Here is a 26,173-nt window from a genome sequence, read left to right as displayed (position 1 = left end):
TACTAATAACACACTGTAACACAAGAATGGAGTTATACAGGAAGTACCAGATCAATGTGGAGCTATATACAGGAAGTACCAGATCAATGTGGAGCTATATACAGGAAGTACCAGATCAATGTGGAGCTATATACAGGAAGTACCAGATCAATGTGGAGCTATATACAGGAAGTACCAGATCAATGTGCAGCTATATACAGGAAGTACCAGATCAATGTGGAGCTATATACAGGAAGTACCAGATCAATGTGGAGCTATATACAGGAAGTACCAGATCAATGTGGAGCTATATACAGGAAGTACCAGATCAATGTGGAGCTATATACAGGAAGTACCAGATCAATGTGGAGCTATATACAGGAAGTACCAGATCAATGTGGAGCTATATACAGGAAGTACCAGATCAATGTGGAGCTATATACAGGAAGTACCAGATCAATGTGCAGCTATATACAGGAAGTACCAGATCAATGTGCAGCTATATACAGGAAGTACCAGATCAATGTGCAGCTATATACAGGAAGTACCAGATCAATGTGGAGCTATATACAGGAAGTACCAGATCAATGTGCAGCTATATACAGGAAGTACCAGATCAATGTGGAGCTATATACAGGAAGTACCAGATCAATGTGGAGCTATATACAGGAAGTACCAGATCAATGTGGAGCTATATACAGGAAGTACCAGATCAATGTGCAGCTATATACAGGAAGTACCAGATCAATGTGGAGCTATATACAGGAAGTACCAGATCAATGTGGAGCTATATACAGGAAGTACCAGATCAATGTGGAGCTATATACAGGAAGTACCAGATCAATGTGGAGCTATATACAGGAAGTACCAGATCAATGTGGAGCTATATACAGGAAGTACCAGATCAATGTGGAGCTATATACAGGAAGTACCAGATCAATGTGGAGCTATATACAGGAAGTACCAGATCAATGTGGAGCTATATACAGGAAGTACCAGATCAATGTGGAGCTATATACAGGAAGTACCAGATCAATGTGCAGCTATATACAGGAAGTACCAGATCAATGTGCAGCTATATACAGGAAGTACCAGATCAATGTGCAGCTATATACAGGAAGTACCAGATCAATGTGGAGCTATATACAGGAAGTACCAGATCAATGTGCAGCTATATACAGGAAGTACCAGATCAATGTGGAGCTATATACAGGAAGTACCAGATCAATGTGGAGCTATATACAGGAAGTACCAGATCAATGTGGAGCTATATACAGGAAGTATCAGATCAATGTGCAGCTATATACAGGAAGTACCAGATCAATGTGGAGCTATATACAGGAAGTACCAGATCAATGTGGAGCTATATACAGGAAGTACCAGATCAATGTGGAGCTATATACAGGAAGTACCAGATCAATGTGGAGCTATATACAGGAAGTACCAGATCAATGTGGAGCTATATACAGGAAGTACCAGATCAATGTGGAGCTATATACAGGAAGTACCAGATCAATGTGGAGCTATATACAGGAAGTACCAGATCAATGTGGAGCTATATACAGGAAGTACCAGATCAATGTGGAGCTATATACAGGAAGTACCAGATCAATGTGGAGCTATATACAGGAAGTACCAGATCAATGTGGCAGCTATATACAGGAAGTACCAGATCAATGTGGAGCTATATACAGGAAGTACCAGATCAATGTGGAGCTATATACAGGAAGTACCAGATCAATGTGGAGCTATATACAGGAAGTTACCAGATCAATGTGGAATACAGGAAGTACCAATCATGTGAGCTATATACAGGAAGTACCAGATCAATGTGGAGCTATATACAGGAAGTACCAGATCAATGTGGAGCTATATACAGGAAGTACCAGATCAATGTGGAGCTATATACAGGAAGTACCAGATCAATGTGGAGCTATATACAGGAAGTACCAGATCAATGTGCAGCTATATACAGGAAGTACCAGATCAATGTGGAGCTATATACAGGAAGTACCAGATCAATGTGGAGCTATATACAGGAAGTACCAGATCAATGTGCAGCTATATACAGGAAGTACCAGATCAATGTGGAGCTATATACAGGAAGTACCAGATCAATGTGGAGCTATATACAGGAAGTACCAGATCAATGTGGAGCTATATACAGGAAGTACCAGATCAATGTGCAGCTATATACAGGAAGTACCAGATCAATGTGGAGCTATATACAGGAAGTACCAGATCAATGTGGAGCTATATACAGGAAGTACCAGATCAATGTGGAGCTATATACAGGAAGTACCAGATCAATGTGGAGCTATATACAGGAAGTACCAGATCAATGTGGAGCTATATACAGGAAGTACCAGATCAATGTGGAGCTATATACAGGAAGTACCAGATCAATGTGGAGCTATATACAGGAAGTACCAGATCAATGTGGAGCTATATACAGGAAGTACCAGATCAATGTGGAGCTATATACAGGAAGTACCAGATCAATGTGCAGCTATATACAGGAAGTACCAGATCAATGTGCAGCTATATACAGGAAGTACCAGATCAATGTGGAGCTATATACAGGAAGTACCAGATCAATGTGCAGCTATATACAGGAAGTACCAGATCAATGTGGAGCTATATACAGGAAGTACCAGATCAATGTGGAGCTATATACAGGAAGTACCAGATCAATGTGGAGCTATATACAGGAAGTATCAGATCAATGTGCAGCTATATACAGGAAGTACCAGATCAATGTGGAGCTATATACAGGAAGTACCAGATCAATGTGGAGCTATATACAGGAAGTACCAGATCAATGTGGAGCTATATACAGGAAGTACCAGATCAATGTGGAGCTATATACAGGAAGTACCAGATCAATGTGGAGCTATATACAGGAAGTACCAGATCAATGTGGAGCTATATACAGGAAGTACCAGATCAATGTGGAGCTATATACAGGAAGTACCAGATCAATGTGGAGCTATATACAGGAAGTACCAGATCAATGTGGAGCTATATACAGGAAGTACCAGATCAATGTGGAGCTATATACAGGAAGTACCAGATCAATGTGAGCTATATACAGGAAGTACCAGATCAATGTGGAGCTATATACAGGAAGTACCAGATCAATGTGGAGCTATATACAGGAAGTACCAGATCAATGTGGAGCTATATACAGGAAGTACCAGTACCAGATCAATGTGGAGCTATATACAGGAAGTACCAGATCAATGTGGAGCTATATACAGGAAGTACCAGATCAATGTGCAGCTATATACAGGAAGTACCAGATCAATGTGGAGCTATATACAGGAAGTACCAGATCAATGTGGAGCTATATACAGGAAGTACCAGATCAATGTGGAGCTATATACAGGAAGTACCAGATCAATGTGGAGCTATATACAGGAAGTACCAGATCAATGTGGAGCTATATACAGGAAGTACCAGATCAATGTGCAGCTATATACAGGAAGTACCAGATCAATGTGGAGCTATATACAGGAAGTACCAGATCAATGTGGAGCTATATACAGGAAGTACCAGATCAATGTGGAGCTATATACAGGAAGTACCAGATCAATGTGGAGCTATATACAGGAAGTACCAGATCAATGTGCAGCTATATACAGGAAGTACCAGATCAATGTGCAGCTATATACAGGAAGTACCAGATCAATGTGCAGCTATATACAGGAAGTACCAGATCAATGTGCAGCTATATACAGGAAGTACCAGATCAATGTGCAGCTATATACAGGAAGTACCAGTACCAGATCAATGTGCAGAGGTATGAGGTAATTGAGGTAGATATGTACATGAAGGCAGGGTAAAGTGACTAGACATCAGGATAGATAATAATAAGGTATTTGAGGTAGATATGTATATGAAGGCAAGGTAAAGTGACTAGACATCAGGATAGATAATAATAAGGTATTTGAGGTAGATATGTATATGAAGGCAGGGTAAAGTGACTAGACATCAGGATAGATAATAATAAGGTATTTGAGGTAGATATGTATATGAAGGCAGGGTAAAGTGACTAGACATCAGGATAGATAATAATAAGGTATTTGAGGTAGATATGTATATGAAGGCAAGGTAAAGTGACTAGACATCAGGATAGATAATATTAAGGGAAAAATAAAGAACAGAGTAGCAGTAACAATGATGAGTGTAAACGTGTGTGTGTGTGTGTGTGCGTGTGCGCGTGTGCATGTGTGTTTGTGTTGTGTCGGTATGTGTGTGTGTTAGCATATGTAGTGTATATGAATGTGTGTGGGTTTTGTGTGGGAGTGTCAATCAATTTTTTTATTTTATTTTACCTTTATTTAACTAGGCAAGTCAGTTAAGAACAAATTCTTATTTTCAATGACAGCCTAGGAACAGTGGGTTAACTGCCTGTTCAGGGGCAGAACAACAGATTTGTACCTTGTCAGCTCGGGGGTTTGAACTTGCAACCTTCCGGTAGTGAGTGAGTATGTATGTACAGTGTCTTCAGGGAGTATTCAGACCCCTGGACCTATTCCACATGTTGTTGTGTTACAGCCTGAATTGCTCTCACCCATCTACACACAATACCCATAATGACAAAGTAAAAACATGTTTTTAGAAAGTTGATAATTTACTGAAAATGAAATACAGAAATATCTAAATTTACACACAGTAAGTATTCACACCCCTTTGCTATGACACTCCCAATTGCTCAGGTGCATCCAATTTCCTTTGATCAACGATGAGACGTCACCACAACTTGGCTGGATTCCACCTGTGGCCAATTCAATTGTTTGGACATAGAAAGAAACCCACCTGTCTATATAAGGCGCCACAGATGACAGTGCATGTCAGAGCAGGAACTATCCCCTGAAGTCCAGGGAACTGTCCGTAGAGCTCCAAGATAGAATTGTCATGAGGCATATATCTGGGGGAGGGTATAAAACAATGGATTCCAAGAGCACAGTGGTCTCCATCATTGAGAGAATTATGGAACTACCCAGACTCTGCCTACAGCTGGCCCTCTGACCAAACTGAACAACTGGACAAGAAGGACCTTGGAACTACCCAGGCTCTGCCTACAGCTGGCCCTCTGACCAAACTGAACAACTGGACAAGAAGGACCTTGGAACTACCCAGACTCTGCCTACAGCTGGCCCTCTGACCAAACTGAACAACTGGACAAGAAGGACCTTGGAACTACCCAGGCTCTGCCTACAGCTGGCCCTCTGACCAAACTGAACAACTGGACAAGAAGGACCTTGGAACTACCCAGACTCTGCCTACAGCTGGCCCTCTGACCAAACTGAACAACTGGACAAGAAGGGCCTTGGAACTACCCAGGCTCTGCCTACAGCTGGCCCTCTGACCAAACTGAACAACTGGACAAGAAGGACCTTGGAACTACCCAGGCTCTGCCTACAGCTGGCCCTCTGATCAAACTGAACAACTGGACAAGAAGGACCTTGGAACTACCCAGACTCTGCCTACAGCTGGCCCTCTGACCAAACTGAACAACTGGACAAGAAGGACCTTGGAACTACCCAGGCTCTGCCTACAGCTGGCCCTCTGACCAAACTGAACAACTGGACAAGAAGGACCTTGGAACTACCCAGACTCTGCCTACAGCTGGCCCTCTGACCAAACTGAACAACTGGACAAGAAGGGCCTTGGAACTACCCAGGCTCTGCCTACAGCTGGCCCTCTGATCAAACTGAACAACTGGACAAGAAGGACCTTGGTCAGAGAGGTGACCAAGAACTCAATGACCACTGACAAAAGTACAGAGTTCCTTGACTGAGATGGGAGAACATGCCAGAAGAACAACTGTGTATCTACAGAACTTCACCAATCTTGCCTTTATAGGAGAGTTGCCAGACGGAAGCCACTCCTGGAAAAAAAGGCACTTGACAGCACGACTGGAGTTTGCAAAAAGGCACCTGAGACTCAGATCATAAGGCAAAAGATTCTGTGGTCTGATGAGACTGAAATTGAACTCTTCGTTCTGAATGCAAAGCGCTATGTTTGGAGAAAACCAGGAACCGCGAATCACCGGTCTAACACCGTCCCTACCGTGAAGCATGGTGGTGGCGGAATCATGTTATGTGGCATGCAGGGGTATGTGCTTAGTCCCCTCCTGTACTCCCTGTTCACCCACGACTGCGTGGCCAAGCATGACTCCAACACCATCATTAAGTTTGCAGACGACGCAACAGTGGTAGGCCTGATCAACCACGATGAGACAGCCTATACGGAGCAGGTCAGAGACCTATCGTTGTTGTCCTGGCACCACACTCTCTCCCTCAATGTGAACAAAACAAAAGGAGCTGATTGTGGACTACAGGAAAAGGAGGGCCGAACAGGTCCCCGTTAACATCGACTGGGCTGCAGTGGAGCAGGTCGAGAGTTAAGTTCCTTGGTGTCCACATCACCAACAAACTATCATGCTCCAAAAACACCATCACCAAAACACCTTCAGTTGGCGCTCCCTATTGTGATTTTTACACAAACATTCCTTCATCTGATGTTTAGTTTGTTCCCTGTCTTTAAGTTGTGTTGGATTGTCCTTTTGTTTGCCTCTTCTTGGACAAATTTAGTGGGCGTTCATGGTGGGTGTCTTTTAAGTCCCCGTTGTTGCTCGTCAACTTTCAGTGGACACCCCCATGAGTGTCTTTCAGAAGCCCTCCTGAACCTGTTTAGGCTGTTGTCAGTGACTCTGTTAGTTCCCCTTTCTGTTTGAGTGACATTCTTGCTGGGGAACGTAACACAACTAAATGTGGAATAAGTCAAGGGGTATGAATACTTTCTGAAGGCCCTGTAGTGTCTATATATGTATATATATATATATTAGTCTAGTGAGTGTGCAGTAACAATATAGCCTAGACTATGGTCCCCATTTCAAACTGAGAATCAAGTTGATATTGCTAAATGTATTATGACATAATCAACATCAGCACAAATATCAAATCAAATCAAATCAAATCAAATCAAATCAAATCAAATAAGAGGTATGATTTCCATTCAGGTCTGTCCATCAGTTGGATACGACAGAGCCACTGCCACTCAAAACATAATCACACCACAGCTTCCTCCCTTTGCAATTCTAGTAGGTCCACAGATCAATGATGACAGTTTTATTACCCTGCTCACAAGGTTATACGCTGTTAGCCTGTTCCCTCCACCAGCTTTTACAAAACAGGCTTTTATCCACACCTCCCTGTTCATGACGGATTCCACCAACCCACTTTCTAGCATTTATTTTTCAGATAGTAGCTACAGTGCATTCGGAAAATATTCAGACCCCTTCCCTGGGGATAGAAAACCCAAAACATTTCTGCAGCATTGAAGGTCCCCAAGAACACAGTGGCCTCCATCATTCTTAAATGGAAGAAGTTTGGAACCAACAAGACTCTTCCTAGAGCTGACCGGTCAGCCAAATTGAGCACTCGGGGGAGAAGCGCCTTGGTCAGGGAGGTGACCAAGAACCCAAATGGTCACTCTGACAGAGCTCCAGAGTTCTTGTATGGAGATGGGAGAACCTTCCAGAAGGACAACCATCTCTGCAGCACTCCACCAATCAGGCCTTTATGGTAGAGTGGCCAGACGGAAGCCACTCCTCAGTAAAAGGCACATACCAGCCTGCTTGGAATTTGCCAAAAGTCACCTAAAGGACTCTCAGACCGTGAGAAACAAGATTCTCTGGTCTGATCTGATAAAACTCTTTGGCCTGAATGCCAAGTGTCATGTCTGGAGGAAACCTGGCACCATCCCTACGGTGAAGCATGGTGGTGGCAGCATCATGCTGCGGGGAGGTTTTTCTGCGGCAGGGACTGGGAGACTAGTCAGGGTCGAGGGAAAGATGAACAGAGCAAAGTACAGAGAGATCCTTGATGAAAACCTGCTCCAGAGTGAAGGTTCAACTTTCAACAGGACAACGACCCTAAGCACACAGCCAAGACAACACAGGAGTGGCTTCGGGACAAGTCTCTGAATGCTCAAGTGGCCCAGCCAGAGCCCGGACTTGAACCCGATCTAACATCTCTGGGGAGACCTAAAAATAGCCAATCTGACAGAGCTTGAGAGGATCTGCATAGAACAATGAGAGAAACTCCCCAAATACAGGTGTGCCAAGCTTGTAGCGTCATACTCAAGAAGACTCGATGTTGTAATCGCTGCCAAAGGTGCTTCAACAAAGTACTGAGTACTGAATGCTTATGTACATTTGATATTTACGTTAAAAAAAATATATATATATACATTTGCAAACATTTCTTAAATCTGTTTTTGCTTTGTCATTATGGGGTATTGTGGGTAGATTGATGAGAGGGGAGGGGGGGGGGGGAACTATGTAATCAATTTTAGAATAAGTCAAGGGGTCTGAATACTTCCAGAATGCACTGTATATTGAAATAGGTTTTAGGCTTCTCCTAATTATGATTATCATGGCTGTTCGTGGTCGTTTGGGCTTCTTTAGTAGAATGGACTGATTGTAAGTCTCTGTGGATAAGAGCGTCTGTTAAATTACTTGAATGTAAAATGTAACACAGGTAGGCAACACCAGTCTGCAATGATCGTGAGATGTGATATTCAAAATGTAGCCCAGGTAGGTAGAGCTAGTCTACCCATGAGAAAAGCAGTTGTGATCCCCCTCCCTCCCCTTCAGTTGAACAGCATGATTAATGAGCACCTTCCACTGGTGTTTCTTCTAATTGCCAGCCCACTCTGCTCAACCAGCATAATGCATACACACACAATGGGAGTAGAGAGATGGAGAGAGGGAGGGAGAGAGGGAGGGAGAGAGCGAGGGAGAGATCGAGAGAGATAGAGAGAGAGAAAACAGAGGGAGAAAGACAGCGAGAGATGCTCCTTTCAGCCAGGTGCTTTCCATTTCTCCACACATTAATCATTCTTCTTTCAATAACCTGGGTGCATCCCAAAAGGCACCCTGTTCCCTATGTAGTACACTCCTTTTTAGCCCAGGCTGTTGTCAAAAGTAATGCACTATACAGGGAATAGGAGGCCCGTTCAGCCAGACAGCTGGTTTCATGGAGGATACTCTGATTGCCACCGTTGCTTGACAACAGCACGTTGAACAACGTTTTCATGTTATCTGTGAAACCCACCAGCACCAAGATGTCTGTAAACGTAGCTCCTCCTCCCGGGATGGAGGCGGGGTCTTTGACCTTCCACACAATCATTTAAGTCTTTTATCTTGTCTTCAATGAATGGAGCATAGACTAGACTACTTACACTGAGGCTCATACATTACCATACATTCATATTATTCATGCTTTCTTATCAACGGGCAGGTAGGCTATTTAAGTAGCGGGATGATTTTTTCTGGGACCTGTACCTATCTTTTAATAATCAACAACCTTATGTTATTTTTAGTATTACACAGTTATTGATTACTGTATTGTTGGGTTTAGAGTTAGCAAAAAAGGCATTTCACTGTAAACAATAAACTTAAACGTTTTAAAATGGGAACACACCTCACTAATCCTATCAGATCTACAAGCTCTAGGATCATTAAGCGAAGTCATTCACTAGGCCCATGTCAGCATGAAAATAAAGCTATTTTACATACTTGTCATATTTTCCTTGTCACTGCATCGTGATGAATCAGCATTTTGTAATTAATTCAATAATCAGCCTTTATAATTGATGTAGAGCTGTTTCTGCTCAGTCTGGCTCAGCAAAGCAAACGCCTGGCTGACATTTACACCCCCCCATCTCGAATGAAACACTGTTTATATCATACAATAAGGAGGGGGGTAGTTTAAACTTATTTTAAAGTCATATCTTTAAATCTATTGGCTAGGGATGTGACAAATCACACATGACATCCAAACTGAGAATATCATCGGGGACCAGTTGTGTGTTGGGGATCTGTGTTGGGGTCCGGGGATTTGATGCACACATCAACATCAACATCTGGTATTGTATTTCACAGTGATTTTGAAGCTCAGGCAAGAGAAGCAACAACACAGTCTATCTGTCTATTGATCTGTTGTAACACCAGCGTCGGCGTGGCAACCCTTACAAGTGGCCCCGGCAGACACTTACAATAACGCTTCAGTTAGATGGCATGTGATGTACTTCGCACAACCTCATTCAAATAGAATGTTTAAGCCAACTGACATTATGCCCAAGTGGAATGCAATGTAACTGACATTATGCCCAAGTGGAATGCAATGTAACTGACATTATGCCCAAGTGGAATGCAATGTAACTGACATTATGCCCAAGTGGAATGCAATGTAACTGACATTATGCCCAAGTGGAATGCAATGTAACTGACATTATGCCCAAGTGGAATGCAATGTAACTGACATTATGCCCAAGTGGAATGCAATGTAACTGACATTATGTCCAAGTGGAATGCAATGTAACTGACATTATGCCCAAGTGGAATGCAATGTAACTGACATTATGCCCAAGTGGAATGCAATGTAACTGACATTATGCCCAAGTGGAATGCAATGTAACTGACATTATGCCCAAGTGGAATGCAATGTAACTGACATTATGCCCAAGTGGAATGCAATGTAACTGACATTATGCCCAAGTGGAATGCAATGTAACTGACATTATGTCCAAGTGGAATGCAATGTAACTGACATTATGCCCAAGTGGAATGCAATGTAACTGACATTATGCCCAAGTGGAATGCAATGTAACTGACATTATGTCCAAGTGGAATGCAATGGAACTGACATTATTCCCAAGTGGAATGCAATGGAACTGACATTATGTCCAAGTGGAATGCAATGGAACTGACATTATGCCCAAGTGGAATGCAATGGAACTGACATTATGCCCAAGTGGAATGCAATGGAACTGACATTATGCCCAAGTGGAATGCAATGGAACTGACATTATGCCCAAGTGGAATGCAATGTAACTGACATTATGCCCAAGTGGAATGCAATGTAACTGACATTATGCCCAAGTGGAATGCAATGTAACTGACATTATGTCCAAGTGGAATGCAATGTAACTGACATTATGCCCAAGTGGAATGCAATGTAACTGACATTATGCCCAAGTGGAATGCAATGTAACTGACATTATGCCCAAGTGGAATGCAATGTAACTGACATTATGCCCAAGTGGAATGCAATGTAACTGACATTATGCCCAAGTGGAATGCAATGTAACTGACATTATGCCCAAGTGGAATGCAATGTAACTGACATTATGCCCAAGTGGAATGCAATGTAACTGACATTATGCCCAAGTGGAATGCAATGTAACTGACATTATGTCCAAGTGGAATGCAATGTAACTGACATTATGCCCAAGTGGAATGCAATGTAACTGACATTATGCCCAAGTGGAATGCAATGTAACTGACATTATGCCCAAGTGGAATGCAATGTAACTGACATTATGCCCAAGTGGAATGCAATGTAACTGACATTATGCCCAAGTGGAATGCAATGTAACTGACATTATGCCCAAGTGGAATGCAATGTAACTGACATTATGCCCAAGTGGAATGCAATGTAACTGACATTATGCCCAAGTGGAATGCAATGTAACTGACATTATGCCCAAGTGGAATGCAATGTAACTGACATTATGCCCAAGTGGAATGCAATGTAACTGACATTATGCCCAAGTGGAATGCAATGTAACTGACATTATGCCCAAGTGGAATGCAATGGAACTGACATTATGCCCAAGTGGAATGCAATGTAACTGACATTATGCCCAAGTGGAATGCAATGTAACTGACATTATGCCCAAGTGGAATGCAATGTAACTGACATTATGCCCAAGTGGAATTCAATGTAACTGACATTATGCCCAAGTGGAATGCAATGTAACTGACATTATGCCCAAGTGGAATGCAATGTAACTGACATTATGCCCAAGTGGAATGCAATGTAACTGACATTATGCCCAAGTGGAATGCAATGTAACTGACATTATGCCCAAGTGGAATGCAATGTAACTGACATTATGCCCAAGTGGAATGCAATGTAACTGACATTATGTCCAAGTGGAATGCAATGTAACTGACACTACATTATCATAAGAGGAATAGTGTCAGGCCCCCAGATACTATCAGGCTCCCAGCCCGTCTAAATTGCATTACAAATAATAAATCAAATAAATTGGCATCAACTTAATTCCAAACCAGGCTACATATTGATGCGAGGTGGGCAATTAAACAACCTGATTCTCTATTAGAAGAGTCTGTATAATTTATATAACTATTAGCTAGAGTTCTTCAATACAAACATGTCAACCTCTGTCCACGGAGGGTGTCCTAAAAGATTAACCAAACTTGGCAGTCAATGTGTGTGTTACTCTGATCCGCCTCAGCCTCTGGTCCCACTACAACAACTCCAACACAGCACCTGGCTCTCCTGATCGCTAACAGCTTGCATCACTCGTCTCCATGGAGAAACCGTACACAGAACCCTACAAAGCCCAGATAGTGTTTACGGTCACATTGATGTCTCCAACATATTGACTGGATGACTCATCCTCACAGTACATCACTTCTACTGTCCCTGTATTGATCTACTGCTCAGGCTGACTACTCTGACCTGACTGTCCCTGACTGCCTGTCTCCTGGGATTCTTACATCCACTGATCGACTGACTGACTGACTGACTGACTGGCTGGCTGACTGACAGACTGACTGACTGACAGACTGACTGACTGACTGACAGACTGACAGACTGACTGACTGACTGGCTGACTGACTGACTGGCTGACAGACTGACTGGCTGGCTGACTGGCTGGCTGGCTGACTTGACGGACGAGTAGTCTGGCTCTGGCTGGCTTTTTCTTCTGCTGCTCACATAGTGTGAGGCTGAGGTGATTCAGGCTACAGGCTTAATACACATTTTAACTATTTTTTTTGCTTTTAAAGTAACAATGACTTGGTGAATAAAGTGAGCACAAACTTCTGCTTACTATTTGGGGCCTTGGCCAGGTTACTGTAAAGTACTTTGTGACAAAGCTGTTGATGTAAAAAGGGCTTGATTCACTAACAACCACCTACCTTCCATTCTTTGATAGGGCGAATTTGACCCCCTCCTTTTGGAATGGCATCAGTCTCTGTTGTAGCTTGTCTGGGAGGACTGACAACTGACTGTCCCATCTCCTGTCAACATGGGAGTTATGGGGATCACAATCCCTATCCTTTACCTCACTCATGGCCCGTCTCGACTTTTAGATGCTTTTGCAGAGAATGAAAAGAGAGAGCGAAAAAACAACAGTAAGAAGAAAGACCAACCCTGGCTGACAATTAATCACCAGGACTGGCTTTGGCATTTTGCAAAAAATTTAGGCACTACTCAAATTTGTCTCCATGTGGGTTCCATTCCCACGGGGGCCAGTATGAAAATGTATGCACCAACTAATGTAAGATGCTATGGATAAGAGCGTCTGCTAAATGACTAAAATGCCTTCAGTGCTGTTTTACATCTTGGTGATGCACCATGTCTCAGCTCAACTGTCATCTCAAGGCATGGATTTACCTGCGACAATATCAGGAACAGGCTGCTGAACTGCCACGAGATGACCGCTCCTCTGCTCTTATTGGTAAGGTGCTAAGAGACTGCTGGGTTACCCAGTGCAAGGATATCTGTTAAGGTAAGACAAAGAACGAGAAGACTATTGATGCTAGGAAGAATAGGGATACAGGAGGATGGTTACAAGGGTACTCTGACAAATACGGTTACTTCCACGGTAACGTTAGCTAACTAGCTAGCTATGCACAGCAAATTCCCATCCACGTTTTTAGTTACAGCTCAACCCACTTCAAATGTACAAGAGATTATACATGCTAAGGCTTTGCACTTGTTAGTTTGAAAAAATACATTAGTAAGAGGATACAGACCACCAGTGCAGAAATGTTTTGATATAGATTTGCATGTGCAGTAGTTTCGCGGGAAACTTTGACAGCAACTACGTAGTTTGCGTAGCGGATTCCATAGGAGTTGCGTTCAAGATAAGAAGCCTGCAACTTTCTAGAATCTTGACTAAAAAGCTGTTTAAAAAAATAAAATAATTCCAACGATACTTTTCTAAGTGATTTCAAATTCATATCAACTTTTCTATCAGACTCAAAAGCATGCTCAATACATCTAATTTTAGTAGTACATGACCCCTACAGTAGACCGATCACTGGACGCTCATTCGGATTTGCTGGGCAGACTGTCAGTCCCGGTGCTTCCTGCTGTACTCTCCAATTTCCCGGATTTGCCGTTTCGTCTTGTGCCGAATGTTAGCCTCGGTCTGTTGCCGCTACACACTGATCTTTTCCGTGGCCACACGCAGCTGTTTTTATAAATCATTCTGTTTTTGTCAACGTTTCTGGTAAGACAACATGTGTTTGTTTCTTCGCACACGTTCTTTGTGGGGATTAACGGTGAATTTGTGTAGTTAGGTTATCAAATGACCATTTTAGTGGCAAATTTAGCTAGCTTAGTTAGCTAACTAGCTACGGTCGGAATAATTTGTCGAGCTGAAGGGCTACGTTAGCTAACTAGCTTGTTGGCTAGCTAGCTAAACTCAAACGAATTCAAATATCAACTTGGCACAGGTAAGAGTTGCGTTTAGATGGCTTGATTTTAATACAAACAAGTCATTGGTAACGAGCTAGTTAGCTAAAATAGTTATCATTTATCGTGGTTGGCTAACGTACCTAGCTTCCCCCGAAGCAAGGCCTGCTCGTTTGCCTCATCAACAACTAGCTAGCTTTGCAAACTCGCTGTTGGCTAGTTAACAATAGTAACTAGCTATTTAGCTATGCATTTTTAGACATGCAGGAATGATACCTCTGTACAAACTAAATATACATGTTTGAAATAACACTGTTCTAGTTAGCTCTAGTTGGTAGAACTAAGGAACACTAACGTTATACCCTGCAGTTCGTGCCTTTTGAAGTAACTTTGTTTTCGCGTTAACTGTCCGCTAATGGCAATGGTTCACGTTCACCAGCCTGTATATGTCAGTGTGAGAATAAATAACATGCTAAAATGGTGGAGAGAACAACGTTGCTCCCCAGTCCGTGGTACCTGTTGAGAAAATCCACAAGAGGTGTCCGTTCACAATACACAAACAAAACACTCCTTCACATAGTTCTCGAGCTCTGGTGCAGTTCATAATTGGAGCGTGGACAACATCTTATTTCAAGGCATGTCATGACCATGACGCTAAAGCTCCACTAACTAGTTGGGATAATTGTGTTTGACATATTCTGCATGACACTTCTCTTCATGTATCATGTTCAGCTGTCCTCATATCGCTTGCTATTCCTCTTGTCAGGGGGATGGAGTGCTGAAAGAACGGTCACTGACAGGGCTTGTCTTCAGACTTTCATTCTAAAGTAGGGAATGTATTAATGTTCAATCACTATCATGCCACCAATAACGTGTAATTTGATTGCCAATTTGCTGGGATCTCTCTATGCAGGTATACCTGGGCTCCCGAGTGGTGCAGCAGAATAAGGCAATGCATCTCAGTGCTTGAGGCGTCACTACAGACACCCTGGGTCGAGACTGTATCACAACCGGCTGGAGTCCCATAGGGCGGCGCACAATTGGCCCAGCTTCATACGGGTTTTGCCGGTGTAGGCCATCATTGTAAAAAATAATTTGTTCTTAACTGACTTTCCTAGTTAAATAAAGGTAAAAACATAAAAGTACCTACAGTAATTATGGTGCCTACCATTGGCTTGGCTGGTGTGATGAAGTGTTTTATTCTACTAAAGTAAATGGGTGACATGTCAGCTCAGTGTCCTTCCTACCGCTTCTATAATGAGGATGCAGAGTCTACTACAGGAGTGTTTCCCTGCTGTCTGTTCAACCCAAGGGTGGCTCATTAGGATAGTATTATGCTATTGCCATAAATGGAGAACTCGGTGGGGAAATATAGCCTAACTAAGCACATCCTTCACTTCTCACAGCAAATTAAAACGCAACGCCTAATAGGCTAATGTATGAAGCGTTGCCGAGACACCGCAGTTTTGTTGAAATAGTGGTCCCTTTTTTGTCTGGCTTTGGAGTTGGTTAATCAAAGAGGAAAGGCTCCAGTTAGCTGATAGCTAGATGCAGAACCCCACTGTGGGCTTGTTTGATGAGTAGTTCTATTGTTTTTTAAACAGGACTATAGCTGGGTTTGACAGTGACTTATGCTAGGCTACAGTTTTATACATTTCACTGCCGTATTGTATTTAATGTCTAGTTATAAAGTCAAGGAGGCACACTTCCTGCCTGAGTTATGAACTATCTATCCTGGTTGTCTAGTGCTGCCATTAATAATTCTGAGACGAGGCTCACCGATTTGGCTTTCATTGCTGGAGGCTCTGCCGTTAGGAGTGCAGTGACACAACTCTTGATTTATGTCCAAATTAGGGGTGTAAATTCAGAATATTGAATAGTCTAATGCTGTGTCATTTCTTTAATTACTCAGGTGTGTGTGCGCTCACGCGCAAGCGTGCGTCTGTGCATTTGTGTGTGTGGTGGGGGGAATCATGGTGAAATTGTACACTAAATGCTTTATGTTCTTATCCAACTTCCTCCTCCTCGTGATATTGTCAGACAGACGTCAGTAACGTAGGTAGGCCCATCCGGTTTCACAGCTTGACACAGTGAACATTGCAACGTGATTGATTCCTCTTTGTTTATCGATTGGCTGCATCAAAGGAGACTACTGGCAGTTTGCGAGGCTGTTGGGGTTTATGAGATTCAGTGACCGTGTTGGTGGCGTAGCTACTTCAGTTGGTGGACTTGTAACTGTAGTGAAAAATGTGATCAGATCAGTTGTCACCAGCGTCTGTTGCTAAGGGACAGGAAGAGCTTTCCTCCTACCCTGACAGCATCTATTATTTACTTCAGTTTTTAAGGGATTGGAACAAATAACACCTGATTTCCCCTATAACTACGTTTTATGATCACTCTGAACGTCTCCATTAATTAGTAGCACTTTAACATACTACAATTAACTTGAGCATATTTTCTGTGGTTAGTTGTAGAGATGGGTGGTACACCGTATTATACGATATACTGGTATTGATGCACGGACCGGTTTGGGTTTTTACTTTACCTTCTATAACGGTATTTTAATGTTTGGTTTGTTAAATGTGATACACCGTGTGTAAAGTCGTCTCTCTGCTCTCCATCTATCCATGCTGCTTTCCACACAGACCTAGCTCCATCTAGCCCCATCTAGCCCCATTTGTTGTTGCTTGACCACGAGACACTTGCGTTCAGTTTGCATGGTCAACATGCAAAAATGTTAATGACAACGATGCTGTTTTCATTTAGCTTCTTAATGTAAATCCCCTAGCGTTCTATAATTACACTATTAGCTTGTGTTTCTTACATCTGCCAACCGCTAGTTTGTCTTGGCAAGTTTGGCCTAAATCTTGTTTGCTGCTCATCGCTAGTTAGCTGGCTAGCTAGCTAACTAGTTCAAATCCAAATCAGTGTATTTGGTCACATACACATGGTTAGCGGATGTTAATGTGAGTGAAGCGAAATGCTTGTGCTTCTAGTTCCGACAGTGCAGTAATATCTAACAAGTAATCTAACAATTCCACAACTACCTTATACATACAAATGTGAAGGGATGGAATAAAAATATGTCCATATAAATATATGGATGATTGATGGCCGAGCGGTATAGGCAAGATGCAATAGGTGGTATAAAATACAGTATATACATATGAGATGAGTAATGTAAGATATGTAAACATTATTTAAAGTGACTTGTGATCCATTTATTAAAGTGGACAATGATTTGAGTCCGTATATAGTAGAGGTCGACCGATTTTATGATTTTTCAATACCGATTATTGGAGGACCAAAAAAAAAAGCGGATACTGATTTATCGACCGATTTTTCTTTAAAAAATGTGTTTTATATATATGTAATAATGACAATTAAAACAATACTGAATGAACACTTATTTTAACTTAATACGTCAATAAAATCTATTTATTCTCAAATAAATAATGAAACATGTTCAATTTGGTTTAAATAATGCAAAAACAAAGTGTTGTAGAAGAAAGTAAAAGTGCAATATGTGCCATGTGAAAAAGCTAACGTTGAAGTTCGTTGCTCAGAACATGAGAACATATGAAAGCTGGTGGTTCCTTTTAACATGAGACTTCAATATTCCCAGGTAAGAAGTTTTAGGTTGTAGTTAATATAGTATTTATAGGACTATTTCTCTCTATACCATTTGTATTTCATATACCTTTGACTATTGGATGTTCTAATGGGTACTTTAGTATTGCCAGCCTAATCTCAGGAGTTGAAAGGCTTGAAGTCATAAACAGCTCAATGCTTGAAGCAAAGCGAAGAGCTGCTGGTAAATGCACGAAAGTGCTGTTGGAATGAATGCTTACGAGCCTGCTGCTGCCAACCACCACTCAGACTGCTCTATCAAATCATAGACTTAATTATAATATAACAACACACAGAAATACGAGCCTTAGGTCATTTATATGGTCAAATCCGGAAACTATAATTTCGAAAACAAAAAGTTTATTCTTTCAGTGAAATACATAACCATTCTGTTTTATCTAACGGGTCCATGAGTCTAAATATTCTTGTTACATTGTAACAACCTTCAATGTTATGTCATAATTACATACAATTCTGGCAAATTAGTTCGCAATGAGCCAGGCAGCCCAAACTGTTGCATATACCCTGACTCTGCATGCAATGAACGCAGGAGAAGTGACACAATTTCACCTGGTTAATATTGCCTGCTAACCTGGATTTCTTTTAGCTAAATATGCAGGTTTAAAAATATATACTTGTGTATTGATTTTAAGAAAGGCGTTGATGTTTATGGTTAAGTACACATTGGAGCAACGACTCGTTGATTGATTGTTTTTTATAAGATAGGTTTAATGCTAGCTAGCAACTTACCTTGGCTTACTACATTTGCGTAACAGGCAGACTCCTCGTGAGGCAGGTGGTTAGAGCGTTGGACCAGTTAACTGTAATGGGATCCCCCGAGCTGACAAGGTAAAAATCTGTCATTCTGCCTCGTTCCTAGGCCGTCATTGAAAATAAGAATGTTCTTAACTGACTTGCCTAGTTAAATAAAGACTAAATAAAGGTGTAAAAAATTATATGAAAAAATCGGCACCCAAAAATACTGATTTCCGATTGCTATGAAAACTTTAAATCGGCCATTCCGATTTGATCGGTCGACCTCTAGTTTAGACCTAAATCAGCATGTTTGTGCAACAGTGTCTTCTAAATCAAAGGGGAATACGCAAAGCATGAATATGTTCGCTACAGGAAGTAGCTAAGAGAACATTCAATGTAGCCAAAGGTTATAGAGTCCCCTTGGAAACACAACACTTTTGGTTCCTACCTTGTCACAATAACTCCTCCCTGGCATTTTCATTCGTTGTCATGTCAAACAACACTGTATTCAAAGTGCCCACTATTATATTCTAACTATAGAATTAGAATAGTCATTCTATTTTCATGATTCCAACAGGTCACAAGTGTTTACTCTAAAGTCAAAGTCAAGTCAAATTCCAATTGCAACGTTTGGTTCAAAATAAGGCCTGTATTGTTTGTCCACCTCATGCAGCCATGTGTGGCAGTGTGGAAATGATCTCTAATGAGTGTAGGAACTTATGAAAATGCTGAAAATGATTTTTGTTTGAATTTGAACAGTATAAAACTATCAGAATGGAGAAAGACCCATTTTGAGATCACGTATCAATGTGTTGCCACCCTAGGATCACTCACTACTCATAAAGAACATGTACAACTTTTATTATCCAAAAACCTAAAATAGTGGCAAATACCATCAATTTTTTGTTTTATGCAGTAATATGATATTTGGGCCATATTGCCCGGCGCTAGTTGGTTGGAGCAGTCTTGTGCTTTGTCGCCGTCTGGTTGAAATATACCCAACTGTAATGAGCAAGGTACACTTTGAACAGCTTGTCCTCTCATTGGACATCCATCCCCTCCCATGGTGTGTCCTGTTCTCTCATTGGCCATCCATCCCATGGAGCGTTGTTTGTTCTGTTCTCTCATTGCTGTATATGGGGAGACAGATGCCCCTCCTGTCTCTCTCGTCTGTCTCTCTCCTCTCTGTCCCCCTACTCTCTCTCTCCTCTCTGTCCCCCTACTCTCTCTCTCCTCTCTGTCCCCCTACTCTCTCTCTCCTCTCTGTCCCCCTACTCTCTCTCTCCTCTCTGTCCCCCTACTCTCTCTCTCCTCTCTGTCCCCCTACTCTCTCTCTCCTCTCTGTCCCCCTACTCTCTCTCTCCTCTCTGTCCCCCTACTCTCTCTCTCCTCTCTGTCCCCCTACTCTCTCTCTCTCCTCTCTGTCCCCCTACTCTCTCTCTCTCCTCTCTGTCCCCCTACTCTCTCTCTCTCCTCTCTGTCCCCCTACTCTCTCTCTCTCCTCTCTGTCCCCCTACTCTCTCTCTCTCCTCTCTGTCCCCCTACTCTCTCTCTCCTCTCTGTCCCCCTACTCTCTCTCTCCTCTCTGTCCCCCTACTCTCTCTCTCCTCTCTCTCTCCTCTCTGTCCCCCTACTCTCTGTCCCCCTACTCTCTCTCTCCTCTCTGTCCCCCTACTCTCTCTCTCCTCTCTGTCCCCCTACTCTCTCTCTCCTCTCTGTCCCCCTACTCTCTCTCTCCTCTCTGTCCCCCTACTCTCTCTCTCCTCTCTGTCCCCCTACTCTCTCTCTCCTCTCTGTCCCCCTACTCTCTCTCTCTCTCTCTCCTCTCTGTCTCCCTCCTGCTTTCCTTTGTCCCTCGCCTCCCACCTCTGGTGTAAGCGCATGGCAGGGCAGCAGAATCGGTAATGAAGAAAGTGCCCAATTTAGCCTCCTCAGCCGCACGCTCCTCTGAGATGTGCTTCCTGCCTGCCTCTCTGCCTGGGTGCAGCGAGGCGGGATGCTGTGAGTGGCTGAGCTAGAGCTGACATCACAGGGGCCAGCTGTTGATTTGGTGCTGTCTCTGAGGCTGGGGCGAGTCACTGACTCTGTCAGGCGCCTACTGAGGGGCTCTGGCAGGTAGACACACACACACACGAACCCACGACGATAGGAGGCTGTGTGAGACTGCTGCAGGGAGCGAGTCACTGACTCTGTCAGGCGCCTACTGAGGGGCTCTGGCAGGTAGACACACACACAAACCCACGACGATAGGAGGCTGTGTGAGACTGTTGCAGGGAGCGAGTCACTCCAAGCAGCTACGTCCTCCTCAACCAATGCTGCCTTGGGTACTACGGACTCCTCCAACAGCTTGCAATGAACATAAGGAGGGCTACTATGTGGCAGGTAGGTCTTGGTTTCTGTTCTTACCAAAGAGTTTGTATTTGGTGAAGGAAGGAGCACATTGGAAAATCAGGAGTAATGGTTTAAGTGCTAGATAATAGCTACTAAGGCTTTTGGTAGCCTTTTCAGACTTGAATCATTCAGACATTGTGCTGGGTTCTCAATCATGTGCTGGGTTCTCAATCATGTGCTGGGTTCTCAATCATCTGTCTGTCACTATCTAAGACCTTGAGCTTCATTTTTGAAAGCCGTGATTTATTGTTGAGGTTCAGTTTTGGTGGCTATGTTTTCAATATGATCCTATTGAGACGCAGTTAAACATCACAGCAGTCTTCTACAATATGATCCTATTGAGACACAGTTAAACATCACAGCAGTCTTCTACAATATGATCCTATTGAGACACAGTTAAACATCACAGCAGTCTTCTACAATATGATCTAAGCTACAATTGTGAATTTCTTTGACCATTTAAGCTACAGGGTTTATCTGGTGACGATAAGGGCTCGGTTTCCAAAGGATGCACAGCAAGGCTGCATTCAGTGATCAGGGGATCTGTAGACTGTGTTCAGTGTGTTGGGGAACAGGGGATCTGTAGACTGTGTTGGGGAACAGGGGATCTGTAGACTGTGTTCAGTGTGTTGGGGAACAGGGGACCTGTAGACTGTGTTGGGGAACAGGGGATCTGTAGACTGTGTTGGGGAACAGGGGATCTGTAGACTGTGTTGGGGAACAGGGGATCTGTAGACTGTGTTGGGGAACAGGGGATCTGTAGACTGTGTTGGGGAACAGGGGATCTGTAGACTGTGTTGGGGAACAGGGGATCTGTAGACTGTGTTGGGGAACAGGGGATCTGTAGACTGTGTTGGGGAACAGGGGATCTGTAGACTGTGTTGGGGAACAGGGGATCTGTAGACTGTGTTGGGGATCTGTAGACTGTGTTGGGGATCTGTAGACTGTGTTGGGGATCTGTAGACTGTGTTGGGGATCTGTAGACTGTGTTGGGGATCTGTAGACTGTGTTGGGGATCTGTAGACTGTGTTGGGGATCTGTAGACTGTGTTGGGGATCTGTAGACTGTGTTGGGGATCTGTAGACTGTGTTGGGGATCTGTAGACTGTGTTGGGGATCTGTAGACTGTGTTGGGGATCTGTTAGACTGTGTTGGGGAACAGGGGATCTGTTAGACTGTGTTGGGGAACAGGGGATCTGTAGACTGTGTTGGGGATCTGTAGACTGTGTTGGGGATCTGTAGACTGTGTTGGGGATCTGTAGACTGTGTTGGGGATCTGTAGACTGTGTTGGGGATCTGTAGACTGTGTTGGGGATCTGTAGACTGTGTTGGGGATCTGTTAGACTGTGTTGGGGAACAGGGGATCTGTTAGACTGTGTTGGGGAACAGGGGATCTGTAGACTGTGTTGGGGATCTGTAGACTGTGTTGGGGATCTGTAGACTGTGTTGGGGATCTGTTAGACTGTGTTGGGGAACAGGGGATCTGTTAGACTGTGTTGGGGAACAGGGGATCTGTAAGACTGTGTTGGGGAACAGGGGATCTGTAAGACTGTGTTCAGTGTGTTGGGGATCTGTAGACTGTGTTCAGTGAATCCCCAATATGAATTTAGCAGCAACGCACCTACACTGCTAAATCGTGTCCTTCACTACAAATTAAAAAAAAAAAAAAATATATATATATATATATATATATATATATATATATATATACATACATACATACATACATACATACATACACACACACACACACACACACACACACACACACACACACACACACACACACACACACACACACACACACACACACACACACACACACACACTTTTCGGGATAGGAAAAGGTTTTCCGTTTAAACCTAAACAACTAAAACCAGATATAAAGTATGTAGACAATATAATGGAGCAATAAATGTATCAATAAGATCATCTTTGAGAACTAACAATCAGGGAGAATCTAAAATTCCCAAAATGTCTTGACACTCTGCCGCCGCTGAAAAAAATCCTAGGGGAAACACTGCAATGTGTTGGTGAACAGGGGCTGTGTTCTGATTACCGTTGTGTCTTGGCTTTCTTTCATCAGCGCACTAATGACCATAGATAAGCCATTAAGAGGCTTGTGTTGCGTTGTTTCTGCACAGCTTGCATTTCTGCTCCTCAGTATATTGTTTCTGCAGGTGTTTCTGTTATTACAAATGGGTTTTTAATGACGGACTCCACTAGTGTGATGTACAGAGCCTTCAGAAAGTATTCATACCCATTGACTTATTCCACATTTTGTTCCAGACGCAATTCAAAATGGATTAAATATAATTTATTTATCTCACCCATCTACACTCTATACCCCCATAATGACAGTGAAAATATGTTTTTAGGAATGTTAGTTAATATATTTTAAATAAAATACTGAAATATGTAATTTACGTAAGTATTCACACACCCTGAGTCAAAACTTTGTAGAAGTACCTTTGGTAGCGATTACGGCTGTGTGTCTTTCTGGGTAAGTCTCCAAGAGCTTTCCACACCTGGATTGTGCAACATTTGCCCATTTTAAATAAATAGATATATTTTCATAATTCTTCAAGCTCTGTCAAATGAGTTGTTCATCATTGCTAGACAACCATTTTCAGGTCTTGCCATAGATTTGAGTCAACTTGTTTTAGGTTATTGTCCTGCTGAAAGGTGAATTCATCTCCACTGGGAGAAACCAGACTAAACCAGGTTTTCCTCTAGGATTTTTCCTGTGCTTAGCTCTTTAAAAAAAATCCTAAATAGCTCCCCAGTCCTTAACGATTACAAGCATACCCATGACATGATGCAGCCACCACTATTTGCCCTAAACATAACACTTTGTATTCAGGACAAACAGTTAATTGCTTTGTCAATTTTTTTGCAGTACTATTTTAGTGCGTTGTTGCAAATAGGATGCATGTTTAGTATTTGGTTTTTAAAATAAGATTTCGCATGATTTTTTTCACTCTGTCATTTAGGTTAGTATTGTAGAGTAACTATAATGTTGATCCATCCTCCGTTTTCTCCTGTCACAGCCATTAAACTCTGTAGCTGTTTTAAAGTAGCCATTGTCCTCATGGTGAAATCCCAGAGCGGTGTCCTTCCTCTCCGGCAATTGGCTTAGGAAGGACGCCTGTGTCTTTGTAGTGACGGGGTGTGTTGATACATCATCCAAAGTGTAATTAATAACTTCAACGTGCTCAAAGGGATATGCAATGTCTGCTTTTATTTGCCTTGGTTTGAGAGGCATTGGAAAATCTCCTTGGTTTTTGTGGTTGAATCTGTGTTTGAAATTCACTGTTCGACCTGAGGGACCTTACAGTTATTGGTATGTGTGGGGTACAGAGATGAGACGGTCATTCAACAAATCATGTTAAACCCTTATTTCACGCACAGTGAGTCCAGGCAACTTATGTGACTTGTTAAGCACATTTACCTGTAATTGAGGCTGAGCGGGGAAATGAATACCTTTTTAGTCTACACTTTATACCCCAGAGGGCTTAAGTCTCAATTATCATCAGCTCTCTCTAATCAATAACTCTCCTTATTATCAGACGTGGCTCTGACCCGGGGTACGGCCTTATTTACCCTGTTCAACACACTGATTATCAATGTATTTTATTAGGCTTAACGTCACCGGTATTACTATTCCTATTGATGGTTGGGCGGTACCTCCCCCCCCTGCCCAATGCATTAGATCTCTCTATGCTTTTCCACTGTTGTTTTCTGTGTGGCTGGAGAGCTGGAGAAGACCGCCTCGTGTGTCTGACTGTCAGCTACACAGTATGTTGGATGGATGGATGGATGGCTGTGGCTGCTTTTCTCTGCTCTTGTATTGTTCCATCCTCCTACACACAGTCTGGGAGGGAGAGAGTCTCTCCTCTCGCTTGCTCCCCCCTGCTTTTACTCCCCCCAGCACTTGGGGGGGGGGGGGGGTACCGCCCAAGCCTAGTGTGTACCGCCCAAGCCTAGTGTGTACCGCCCTGTCTGTGCGTGCAATCAGAATGGCCTCTTGTGCATTCCACAGGAGCAATTTCCTATTCGCTGTGCTAACATAATTGTCATTGAGTGGTCCATTTACAGCCGGCATATGATTAGTTAGCTCCCATTCCCCTGTCTGGCAGAGTGGCTGTGCCCTTTTGACCTCATTGTAGGTTTTTGAGAATACATTTTCATGGGCAGAAAAGTGTAGCGTGGAAAAAGGCTTAGGCACTTATTCACCACTTCTACAGGCAGGCAGTATGGGTGTGTTTGTACTGTGGGGAAGGGAGTTAAAGGGACTGTGAAGAGGCTCTTTACGTTTCAACCACTCAGATCAACTCAGAGTCTCAGATTCTGTTGTCAAATACAGAGGAGCTGCTCAGCAACAGGAGACCCAGAGGATTCTACTGGGCTGTGTGTGTGTGTGTGTGTGTGTTTTCTTGGGTACGTGTAGACTTCTGGTCTGTTTGTGCCTGCCAGTGTTTATTCATGTGTGTGTCACACTGCGTTCCATCTGCATGCATTAAGCCCCCTGTCCCTGACACCTCCTCCCCCGTGTGTCACACAGACTGTCCCTGACACAGAACTGACACTGACGTTGTGATCTCCTGAACTCAGCGGCTAGCTCAGCCCTGCTGTTCCTCCCTGTCCGTGCAGCACAGCTCTGACTCCTAATGCAGCTTGTGTCTGGGGCCAGAATCTCTCTTGCTGTCTGTCTGGTTGGTAGAGTTCTACTGGTGTCACCAGCTAGTAGAGCTGACTGTAGTCATGTGAAGTTCCACACCTCTTTGTGTTGCTGCTGACTGCCAGACTAGAAGTTACCTTTGGTCTAGTAGTGCCTGCAGTTTACTGTCAAACCAGGATCTGCATACACTGCAAGGTGAGGTGAGG

At 43.0% G+C, this 26,173-nt stretch overlaps 2 protein-coding genes across 16 annotated transcripts in view; one reads left to right on the top strand and one right to left on the bottom strand.

The window, feature by feature from the left end:
* Positions 1 to 14,080, bottom strand: part of LOC109876264 (DNA annealing helicase and endonuclease ZRANB3) — an 84,868-nt gene extending 70,788 nt beyond the window's left edge. Inside the window, exons 1-3 of the mRNA XM_031813254.1 lie at positions 13,847 to 14,080; positions 13,485 to 13,591; positions 13,007 to 13,183 (exon numbers count right to left, since the gene is read on the bottom strand). Coding sequence (XP_031669114.1) covers positions 13,007 to 13,161 — 155 coding nt within the window. The 5' untranslated portion in view covers positions 13,162 to 13,183; positions 13,485 to 13,591; positions 13,847 to 14,080. The remainder of the gene's footprint in view (positions 1 to 13,006; positions 13,184 to 13,484; positions 13,592 to 13,846) is intronic.
* LOC109877641 (R3H domain-containing protein 1) overlaps positions 13,457 to 26,173 on the top strand; it is a 63,023-nt gene continuing 50,306 nt past the window's right edge. For 4 of the 15 annotated variants that reach the window (XM_031813246.1, XM_031813242.1, XM_031813248.1 and 1 more), the window contains exon 1: positions 14,214 to 14,325. The gene's annotated coding sequence lies outside the window, so the exon portion shown is untranslated. Of the gene's footprint in view, positions 13,600 to 14,212; positions 14,326 to 20,699; positions 21,279 to 26,173 lie in introns of those variants that run through there. The other 11 variants (XM_031813244.1, XM_031813247.1, XM_031813251.1 and 8 more) reach the window with 7 other exon arrangements.

Source organism: Oncorhynchus kisutch, unplaced genomic scaffold (genome assembly GCF_002021735.2).
Source record: "Oncorhynchus kisutch isolate 150728-3 unplaced genomic scaffold, Okis_V2 Okis05a-Okis16b_hom, whole genome shotgun sequence".
In the NCBI taxonomy this organism is placed as follows: domain Eukaryota; kingdom Metazoa; phylum Chordata; class Actinopteri; order Salmoniformes; family Salmonidae; genus Oncorhynchus; species Oncorhynchus kisutch.
This window is presented reverse-complemented; position numbering and strand designations above follow the sequence as displayed.